The sequence below is a fragment of the Gobio gobio genome, assembly GCF_949357685.1.
Source record: "Gobio gobio genome assembly, chromosome: 12".
NCBI classification, from domain to species: domain Eukaryota; kingdom Metazoa; phylum Chordata; class Actinopteri; order Cypriniformes; family Gobionidae; genus Gobio; species Gobio gobio.
In genome coordinates this window covers 53,336,021-53,347,729 of record NC_137105.1, presented here as the reverse complement: position 1 = coordinate 53,347,729, position 11,709 = coordinate 53,336,021, and the positions used below count along the sequence as shown (strand labels likewise).

The following is an 11,709-nucleotide window of genomic DNA, read 5'->3' as shown; positions in this document are numbered from 1 at the left end:
TTTTGGAAAAACTAATTATGAAATTGGGATTTTCTTATACAAATATCCTTTTTATTTTTGGTACAGTAACTGTCAGGATGGTAAAAGAGGAACCAGTTGCAGGAATAACTGTTTATTAAATGACAAAAGCAGACAAAATCAGGAACACAGAAAAGAGAGTCCACGGTCAGAAGAGGAAACAGGGATGATGCCAGCCAGGTACAAGGGAGTACTATGTCGACCCAACAGGGGGCGTTGGAGAAAGGATTCTCAGAGGGAATGGCAGAGCAGGCCCAAGCTGCAACACTGGAGAGTGGAGGTAGAAATAAGTGCAATCCAAAGACAATGAAGTAGGCGAGTTCACAGATGATCACCTGGTGACGTAATGTCACAATGGCAGGGGGAAGAGAGAGAGATGAGTAAACCTGAAGGGTGGAGGTTGGGTCCTGGCAGTGGATGCTGAAATCCTTTGTGGTAGGCAGGCAGGGAAGATCCAAAAAGGAGGGAGGCCTGGATCTGTAGGGATGGCTGACGCGAAACTGACGTTTTGGCGCTTTGCCGAGATCCCGAAGCACAGATGTTTCGAAACACTGCTCCGAACTGTGATTCGAAACACCCATGTCACGTGATTATTTCTAAATGAAGCTTCGAAGTGTTTCATCAGGTGGCGCCTGCCGAAACTGCGATGATTAAAGGGGGCGGGAACAAACCACACAGTCACACATCTGTATAAACCTAATTCACCACAAAGTTTAAAAGTGAAGTAAATCCATCTTCACCTCGTGGGTTTTTGTGAGAGGAGAGAGATTTTGTGATAGCAGTGATTTTGTGATATAAGTGAGATTTATAGTGCGCTTTGGTTAGATAGGCTATATTTAGGCTCGATTTAAATTAGATATATTGACTGATCGGTATAGACAGTGACAGATAGGATAGATATAGTGACACATTCATATGTTAGATAGTGACAGATAGCGCAGCATAAGTGAGAGATATAGAATTATATAGATTCATAGGTGATATATAGATAGATATATTAATAGAATAGATACAAATGGAGGCTCCACATAAGAGATGCCGTACATTTTTTTTTATTGCTGAACAAATAATCATTTACAAACAGCATGGCAATAACAGAACATTTTTGTATTACAAAATACAGATCAGATGCTTGAAAGTACAGTAGAAAAATATATCAGGCAAATCATAATAAAAGAAACAAAAAACATAAAGGTGCTAGGGTTTTGTTTGAAGATCATATTCTTCTATAATGGAAAAAAGACATTGCATTTTCATAACTTTGAGGGCTTTTGTATAATTGTTAAACTCATTATGAAATTAATAAAATCTTGGTTTCACCTTTAAGAACTTGCATTTGTGTAGGCTATATAAAATGTTCCCAGCATGAGGATTTTGTTAATCAGGAAGTTATCTTTGTTATTGTCCATTACAAGAGATGCCGTACATTCTGGCTTTATTTATTTTATTAATGTTCATTTTTCACGACCACAAGACATGTTAAAAACTGTTGTTTTTTACATGGATCATTGTCAAGGTATTTCAGATCAATACATACAAGTGACCACTAGATGTCACCGTAGAGACGGGTGTCGGATTGATTCGAAGCTTCGAAACAATATGGCACATTTGCTTCAACTGTTTCAGTGCTTCACGAAGCCTCGGTCTGCCCATCACTCTGGATCTGGCAGCCAAAGCAGACAGCGGAGCTGGGAGCAAAAAGAAAAGGAGAGGGGAAAAACAAAAACGAAAACTAGCCAGACGGGAGCTCAAAAAAACTAGTTTAGGAAAACAGGGAAAAATAAAGAAATAACAGGAACTCAAGACTAGACTAAGACTCAAGATGAGACTCAAGAAAAACAGGTGTGAGCTATAATGAGATAACAAGGTAACAAGAGGGGAGGAGTAACAATAGACAGAGCACATGGCATGGCAACACAAATAACCAAGTGGACCAGACAAACACAAACAAGCCTAAAGCAGATCAGACCGGCAGCCTGACAGTAACAGTCGTGGCGAGAACAGTTTGTGCCTGCCAATTTTTAATGGGCCAAGTTATCAATCCTGAAAACATCAATGTAAAAATGCTGGTCAAGATGTTGATTTGTTGTCTCTTTTTAAATCATTGGTAGAATACAGTATATTTTTGCTATTGAATTTGCATATTAAAAACTGATAATGTACCTTTTTTTAATTGAGGCGTCTGTGTTTTGTATACTAGCTTTGTAATGTTTTGAAAAATTCTGTAAATTAAAAGGCCTTTAAAAGTCAAAGTCTCCCTCTCTCTCTCTCTCTATCTCTCAGAGGAAGTACGCGTCTCCGTCACATGAAAGAAACACTCAAAACTCCTCTGAACACACATCGAGAGCTTCAGAAGAACTGAATCTACAGACAACAGAGAAGATCATTTAATAAGAGAGAAGAATGAAGATCATCTGGACTTTCACTCTGCTGATGATTCCTGGTAAGAATCTGAACTCAGAAGAACCAGAACAGAGATTAAATAATGAACACAAGTCTTTATCCATAACTAATGACCTTTGACATGAATCTCCCTTCAGTGTGTATTAGTGTTGTGTTAAGATGCTGGTTTGTTGTAGGTGTCGTGAGCTCCATAGAAGTGACCGGATATTCAGGAGGCGGAGTCGAAATCTCATGCAAATATAAGAAAAAACATACAGAGAATCAAAAGTATTTTTGTAAAGGAAAGTGGCCATACACAGATCAAATCAAGACTAATGAGAAAAATAAATGGGTTAATTCTGGAAGATTCTCTCTGTATGACGACACAAGATCAGCCGTCTTCAGAGTGATCTTCAGAGATCTGAGAGAACGGGATTCTGGGATGTACTATTGTGCAGTTGATATACCTTCATATTTAGATCTCTACACTGAAGTGAATCTGAAGGTTATAACCGGTGAGTAACTGAGACTCCACAACATCACGATCCTCAACACTGACTGGAATTACTGCCGTTCACTCGTCTAACTCATAACTCACGCCATCAATAACCTTTTTATCTCCTGATGGAAGATTTACACTCATCATCTGGACTTGAGTTCATAAATGTTGCAGCAAAGTGAAGATAAATGTGTTTATATTGAGAACAAAATGACAAATGATCTGTGTTTGTGTTGAACAGATCAACCAATCAGGGCCGTGAGAGGATATTCAGGAGGAAACATCATCATAAACTTCAAATATGAGAAGAAACACATGAACCATGAGAAATACATCTGTAAATCTGGAGAATGTTTTCCTGTAATAAACACTAACAGAGCCTCAGAATGGAAACATGACAGACGATTCTCCGTTCATGAGGGCAGATCTGCAGGACTCTTACGTGTGTTTATCAGAGAGCTGAATGAGAACGACTCTGGAGAATATAAGATTACAGTCAAAGTTTCTGAAGACTACAGTTTCTTCTCTGAGTTTAGCCTGAACATTGAGAAGGGTGAGCCGCTTTCAGTCATTATGAGGTGAATCCATGAATATATCTGGTCATTCTAACATTACTGCGCTTTATTTGGATCTGAAACAGATGATTGTGTGAAGAGCATCAGTCTATCAGCGGCTGCAGGAGGATCTGTGAACATCAGCTGCAAATACCCACAATCCCACAGCAGTGATGTGAAGTTTCTCTGCTGGAGATCTGGAGCTGATCTCTGTGCTGAAGAGACGTCTGTGAATGAGAGCAGAAGATGGAGGCGTGAGGGAAAGATCCAGCTGTATGATGACAGAGAAGAGCGGCTCCTGACGGGAAGCATCAGTCATGTGACTGAACAACATTCAGAATACTGGTGTGGAGTTCAGTCTGATGGAGGACACAAGAGCTTCATCACACGAGTCCTGATCAACCTCACAGGTGCGGATGCTTTTCTCACTGATATTAATCATAAGGTAGTATAACATCTCTTCAGCAGATCTAGTGTGTTATTTATCAGGATGCTTGAAGCTGATTCTATAAGCAGGTTTAACCACAGGGCTATTTTTCATTTAGATGTTCTGTCTGTTTAACCGCAAAACCACAAACTGCAGTTCGTATGATTGTCATTCTACAGCAGTGTGTGAACGCAGGACTGAGATCTGGATGCAGGTTTTAGTTCTGTGTGTGTTAATCTCGTATCCCTGCAGTGTTTAGTGTGCTCATCTGGACACAGGATAGTTAACTGCAGTTTAAGGGAGCTCGTCAGTGACACTGCTGGACTGTATTATTCAGTGTGAAACCACAGGCGTTATTCACAGAAACTCACTTCTGTGTATCAGCAACTTGAATTCTGGGTAATGAATGTGTGAAACCCATCAGTAACATGTCTATTCACCATTAGAGAATGATGTCAAGTTCTAAAAAGTATAATTTAGAAATGTATTTTTTCATTTTTATATACAAAATTCTCAGAGACATCATCATCATCACCACCACCACCACCATCATCATCATCATCATCATCATCATCACCACCATCATCATCATCATCATCATCATCACCCCCACCATCATCACCACCACCATCATCATCATCTTCATCATCATCATCATCATCATTATCTTCTACATCACAGGCGTCTCTGAACACACCCGCAGGTGATCTTGAGCTGAAAAACAAACATGTGATCAGTGGGTGGAGCTTGTGAGGAGGAGATTTAATACATCTTAAATAGTTAATATGTATAAAAATAAATAGCAATAATAACCCATTGTATACTGAGTTGAGTCTGCATTTTGGTGGTTCGTTATTGAATGCCAAAACTTCCGAGATAATAAAATAAATAAATAAATAAATACATAAATATTAAAAAGTAAAACACATACGATTCCACTGAGGGGAGTGTATGTGAACCCAAGTGCAGTTTAATATTTAAACAAAACGTGAACAAATACAAAATAAAGACTAGAATAGAAACATGAAATAAACATAAACCTGGACTAAGCATGGACTCACCAACAGAGCTACAGGGAACAATACATGATGAACTAACAAGGCAAACATGAAGATTGAAGCTGCGCTCAGCCGAGTAGAACTGAATCAGCAGTTCCTGTGGGAGGTTGAGCTTCCTCAGCTGATGAAGGAAGTACAGTCTCTGCTGGGCCTTTTTCACAATGGAGTCAATGTGATTGTCCCACTTCAGGTCCTGAGAGATGGTAGTGCCCAGGAGCCTGAATGAGTCCACTGCTTCCACAGTGCTGTTCATGATGGACTGTTCCTCCTGAAGTCCACTATCATCTCCACCGTTTTGAGCGTGTTGAGCTCAAGGTTGTTATAACTGCACCAGAGCCAGCTGTTCAACCTCCAGTCTGTAAGCAGACTCATCACCGTTTTGGATGAGGCCGATGACAGTGGTGTCGTCTGCAGATCTCAGGAGCTTGACAGAGAGGGGTCTTTAGAAGTGCAGTCATTGGTGTACAGGGAGAAGAGCCGTGGGGAGAGAACACACCCCTGGGGGGCGCCAGTGCTGGTAGTGAGAGTCCTGGATGTGAGTTTCCTGGATGTGAGTTTCCCCAGTCTCACGAGCTGCTGCCGGTCTGTCAGGAAGCTGGAGATCCACTGACAGATTGAGCTGGGTCAGATTAGCTGAGAGAAGATCTGGCATGATGGTATTGAAGGCTGAATTGAAGTCCACAAATAAGATCCTTGCATAAGTCCCAGGTCTGTCGAGATGTCCCATGTTGACTGCATCATCCACAGACCTGTTTGCTCTGTAGGCAAATTGAAGAGGATCCAGCAAGGGTCCAGTGATGTCCTTCAGGTGGGCCAGAACCAGTCTTTCAAACAACTTCATGACCACAGAACTGAGAGCGACAGGTCTGTAGTCATTAAGTCCAGTGATTTTGGGGTTTTTGGGGACGGGAATGATAGTGGAGCATTTGAAGCAGCAGGGACCTTTACACTGCTCCAATGATCTGTTGAAGATCTGCGTGAAGACTGGGGCCAGTTGGTCAGCGCAGGCTTTCAAACAAGCAGATGAGATGCCGTCTGGGCCTGAAGCTTTCCTAGTCTTCTGTTTTTTGAAGACTCGGCTCACTATATAACATAGCATTTCAAATAAGACCAATTAAAACCTGGGTTAATCCTGATTCCTTGGTTCCATGGCGAGATTTAGAAGCCAACATTGCCCATCCTATTCGCCTACAAGATCTACCTTTTTCAGGTGTTTCTAAATGTTCTAAGAAAAATTTTGGACCAATTGTCGAATACACCTTTGATGTGTGGAAAAAGGTTGAGAAAATTATGGGAGGCCCCTTCTTATACACCAAGATAACTCCATTATGGAATAATACTTGTTTGCAGACTGGTAACAAACCCTTTGTTTTTAAAGCTTGGTCTGACTTAGGTGTTCACACCCTGAATGACATTTTCAGTGACGGGGGCATCAAATCGTTCCAGGACTTAAGTACAGAATTTTCTTTACCTGGATTCTCTTTCTTCTTATATTTAAGATTAAGGTCAGCCCTGAAAGCTTATGGGGTCCCCTGGGCTACTAGCATCCTGCCGCATCCCCTGTGGGAGTGGCTGGGCCCTGACACCCCCATCAATGGCTTAGTTTCTGAGGTTTATAATTCTGCTCTTTTAATGCAGTACTCTTATATTCCAGCAGTCTACTCCTGGGAAAAGGAAGGTTTAGCTAAACCTGACTGGGGTGTGGTATGGGCCAGATGTTTCACTGCATCTAAGAACCTGGCACACCAGATGATTCATTACAAATGTATTAATAGAGCCTATATCACTCCTAGTGTGCTGTATAAGATGCATGTCAGAGCTAATCCATACTGTCATTTATGTGATTCATCTACAGTAGGCTCTTATTTGCACATGTTTTGGGAATGCCCCACAGTGATTCCTTTGTGGACTTTTGTATGTACTGTGCTTTCGGACATTCTACATTTGGATATACCTCTGGACCCTGTGTTATTTCTACTTTTAGATGATTCCGCTCTCCAGCTTAATGCTCACCAAAGCAGGACCTTATTGGCAGCAAGCACTGCTGCCAAAAAGACTATTCTTAAGCTTTGGATAGAACCAGCCACTCCTACAACTTTCCTCTGGTTATCTTATTTTAGAGACATTGTCTTACTAGAAGGTACCACTGCTAAGCTCAATGGCGCAAAAGAAAAAACTATTCAGAGTTGGACAACTATTGCAAAGTTGCTGTTAGATAAATTGAAATTATGACATTCCATTTTTCCTTTTTCTCTGCATATGTATGCTCATGTATAATTTACTGTTTTTATTCATTAGTTATTGATTTATTATTATTTTAGTTATTGATTTATTGATTTTTTTTTTTTTTGCATTGCAGACACTTTTCATGGCATCTGTTTGTACATAGTTCATGGAGACTTTGATAAGTTCCTGATTGAGAATAAATTCAAATAAAAATTTTGATCGGAAAAAAAAAAGACTCGGCTCACATCCTCCACACAGACCTTAAGCTCCGATTGGATGGCGGGGGAGAGGGGGTGCAGGAGGTGATGGGGGACGTGTGAAGTGCAGATCAGAGCGGGTGTGTGGTGTGAGACTGGGCTTTTCAAACCTGCAGTAGAATGCATTCAGATCCTCAGCCAGTTGTTGATTCTCTACAGAACGGGGGGTTGTGACTTGTAGTTGGTGATGTTCCTCAGGCCTGTCCAGACTGAGGCCGGGTCATTGGCAGAAAAATGGTTTCTCAGCTTTTCAGAGAAGCTTATTTTAGCAACTCTGATCTCCTTTGTCAGTCTGTTTCTGGCCTGGTTATACAAGACTTTATCCCCAGTTCTGTAAGCATCCTCTTTGGCATGGCGGAGCTGTTTGAGTTTCCCAGTAAACCATGGTTTATCATTAGTGAATGATAAGAATGTCCTACATAATCCTCTGCTGTGCGATTTCCTTGACAGAGACGCAAGAGGCGAACTGCTGGGGTCATTTTATCAGTCGTGTATTCTGTAACGATTCCTTTGAGGCGTGTTTATATGAATCCAAGTGCAGTTTATTATTTAAACAATACGTGAACAAATACACAATAAAGACTAGACTTGATCTTGAATAGAAACATGAACATATAACCTGGACTAAGCATGGACTCTCCAACAGAGCTACAGGGAACAATACACGACAAACTGACAAGGCAAACATGAGGACTATTTATACAGAGAGCAGGGGAACACATGACTATGACAACCAATGAACAACCAGAAATCCTAACCACATGACAAGAAAATGAGCCAATCAGACCAGGACACACCCACAAAGGGAATCACATGGCAAACAGGAAGCATGACAGTGAGAATACAAAATAAAAGACATGAAAACATAAACAAAACCAACCGTGACATAAATATACAAAGAAATCAAATAAAATAAGTGTGTTTGTACTTTTATTTCCTTATTTATGTATAATTGCATTTTCACACATTTGTTTATACATGTATTTATGTCTACATTGGTTTATTTCCACATTTATTCATTTATACACTTATTTATTTTCACGTCTTTGTCTTTATGGTGTATAAATAATATGCAAAATAAATAAATGTATAAATAAAAAAAATAAAAAAAATAAATGTGGAAAAATACAATTATACATAAATAAGGAAATAAAGGAATACACACTTTTTACATTTCTTTGTCTATTTTATGTATGTATGTATTTATTTATTTATTATTTTGTCTGTTTTTTTTACACACTTGCTGTTATATATAGTTCAAAAAGTCTATTTAGGACAAACTAGCTGTACATTCGGTCATATACAAACACTTTTAGGTATGGGAATGGCATATTCTGATATTTGGGATATGGTCATTGGGCTAACCCTGAAGATCCAATCTCATGTCTGGTCAGTCCTCCTCCAAACGTCCAGCTCCGCCCATGATCTGATCTGATGTTTATCTGACAGTGATCAGACTCTCTGATTATTTCTCCAGTGTTTTCAGGCTCTTCTCTGATCGTCTCTCTGGTTCTGCTTCTTCTGGTTCTGATCATCGCTGGACTCTCGTTACTGTTTCTCTGTAAGAAGCGTCAGTCTCCAGGTAAAACTCATTCTGAACTCCTTCAGATGCACAAACTCTCCATTTATACTGAGTTTAAAACAGAGAGATCTCTTGATCTGTTCTCCCACTTTCTGACGCCACCTATAGGCTGCAACGAGACATGAGCAAAATACAGACACTTGATGATGTGTGAAAACATTACACAAGACATCAGTGTTGAATTGAGATGTACAGTAATGTCATTCATTTAGGATGCTTGTTTTTGACAGGCGCTGATTCGTCATCTCACACTGGACCAGGCAAACATGAAGTGGTGAGTCCAGTTACTGTATCAAATATAGATTTTTATTCATAATGATATTAATGTCTAATGACAATCTTCAGAGCTGTAAATAATTCCTCTGTCTCTCCTCAGGTTTCTCACACTGGTTGTGATTACGAGGAGATTAAAGCCCAATTACCCACAAATCCCTCTGATTCCTCTGACGTCCTATACGCCAGTGCCCAATTACCCACAAACCCCTCTGATTCCTCTGACGTCCTATACGCCAGTGCCCAATTACCCACAAACCCCTCTGATTGCGTTTACGCTACGGTTCAGGAAGCCGCTGGAGACTCTCAGTGCTGCATCACTTCTGCTGAGGATCTGAATTACGCAGTGGTGAATTTCCACAAGCAATCGGACTGTCCTGCCAGTGTCAGTGTCAGGAATAATCAGGATTACAGTGAATACGCCTCTGTCAATCATCTCTCTGCTTGAGAATAGATGGGGAAAAGATGGGGAATCTTCTAGAAGCGCATTTGTGAGACCAGGCACTGATGTTAGACGAGAAGGCCTGGCTCTCAGTCTCAGCTCTAATTCATCCCAAAGGTGTTCTATCGGGTTGAGGTCAGGACTCTGTGCAGGCCAGTCCAGTTCCTCCACACCAAACTCGCTCATCCATGTCTTTATGGAGCGACGCTTTGAGCACTGGTCAGTCATGCTGGGACAGGAAGGGGCCGTCCCCAAACTGTTCCCACAAAGTTGGGAGCATGAAATTGACCAAAATGTCTTGGTGAAGCATGAAGAGTTCCTTTCACTGGAACTAAGGGGCCAAGCCCAACCCCTGAAAAACAACCCCACCCCACAATCCCCCCTCCACCAAATTTTGGAGGTCTGGAGCTACTGAAGTTGGCAACTTCTGCGCACTGTGACCCTCAGCATGCGCTGACCCCGTGGTCTATTTTACGTGGTCTATCACTTCGTGGCTGAGTTGCTGTTGTTCCCAATCGCTTCCACTTTGTTATAACACCACTAACAGTTGAGCGTGGAATATTTAGTAGTGAGGAAATGTCCCGAATGGACTTATTGCACAGGTGTCCACCGATCACGGTACCACGCTTGATTTCTCAGAGCTCCTGAGAGCGGCCCATTCTCTCACTAATGTGTGTAGAAGCATCTGCATGCCTAGTGCTTGATTTATACACCTGTGGCCTTGAAGGGATTGAACACCTGAACTCAGTGATTTGGAGGGGCGGCACAATACTTTTGGCAATATAGTGTATGTGTGTGAATAATGGAGATGATTTTAAATCACAGGATGCCTGATTTTTCCTGCCAAAGACTTGTGTATGTTTTACAATTGTGTTTGGAGAGATTTGAATAACTGTGGTACATCGCTGAGTGGGACGGCATGAATCCTGACTCTGTGTGGTCGAGGGCCAGTAAAAAATTGGATACACACAAATAATATAAAATTAAAAGTTGTTTATTTGAAATGTATTGAGCATCTTTTTAATGAGTATATGATTGATACAACAGAACAAGACGTTAATAATCTCTCAGTGCTCAAAACCATGATAACATGAAGCGCTTCCAGACGGAGCGGCTCAAAGCGCTGATGCTCATCCGGTGCAGAATGAGCCGCTAAAGCAACATGGAGTCATTGAACAAAGAGAAGAAATGTTGAGTGCACAAATCACAGTGTGTAATATCTATCCAACAGTTTATTGATCATTTGTTGTAAATTCCAGTTATTGTGCGTGTGATGGCAGTTCAGAGTTCTTGTGTTGTTTGATATAACAGACATCGACATCGTTTAGAAACAGCAATAAACCCCAGCAAGATAAAGTCAAGTCCTCCTGCTGCTTCTCAAGAACATCCAAGCGTCTCTCAGCGGCATTAATGCGTCCCTCGATGACGTTCAAACGTCGCTCGATGGAGTCCTGTATCAGAGCGATTATGAGCTGATGGTCTGTAAGCGTCTGGGATTCCCATCTCCTGATGTGAAGGAAGCTCCTCAGGGTCAGAATCTCCCACAGACTCCACGCGCTCGCTGGATGAAACGCCCCGCTGTGTTTCTGGAGGAACCGGGGGAAATGCACAGGCGTCCCATGATCCTCTCCGACTCTGAACATCATTTATATCAGGCACCACGCCATCATCCACCACCAGCTCTGAGAAGAAGAAGAGGAAGAGGAAGAGGAAGAAGAGAGTTAGGGAGGATGTGTGAATTCAGAAAGAATTCCGTGGCTAAATCTGGGGTAGTTTCTTACTGTCCATTGTCGCTGTCAAATAAGGAATTAAAAAAATTATGGTGGCTTTGATAAACCACACATATTGTACTATTTAAGACTTCTATAGTGAACACTAAATATATATATTTGTGCTCCGATTTGTTCAAATAGCAAAAGAAAAACTCCACAATAGTGTTTTCACAACTTTCAAAAACAGTAAAAAATATATTGAAAATAATTTCGCCACAT

At 41.0% G+C, this 11,709-nt stretch overlaps 1 protein-coding gene across 1 annotated transcript; it reads left to right on the top strand.

The window, feature by feature from the left end:
• Positions 1 to 213: 213 nt before the first annotated feature.
• LOC307134788 (uncharacterized protein) lies at positions 214 to 10,724 on the top strand (the record flags this gene model as incomplete). The annotated part of the gene is made up of 8 exons (XM_079830785.1): positions 214 to 298; positions 2,598 to 2,915; positions 3,141 to 3,452; positions 3,540 to 3,863; positions 4,398 to 4,583; positions 8,899 to 9,003; positions 9,234 to 9,277; positions 9,380 to 10,724. The coding sequence occupies 8 exons, from the start codon at positions 214 to 216 to the stop codon at positions 9,722 to 9,724; spliced, it is 1,719 nt and encodes a 572-aa protein (XP_079686911.1). The 3' UTR covers positions 9,725 to 10,724.
• Positions 10,725 to 11,709: the final 985 nt, after the last annotated feature.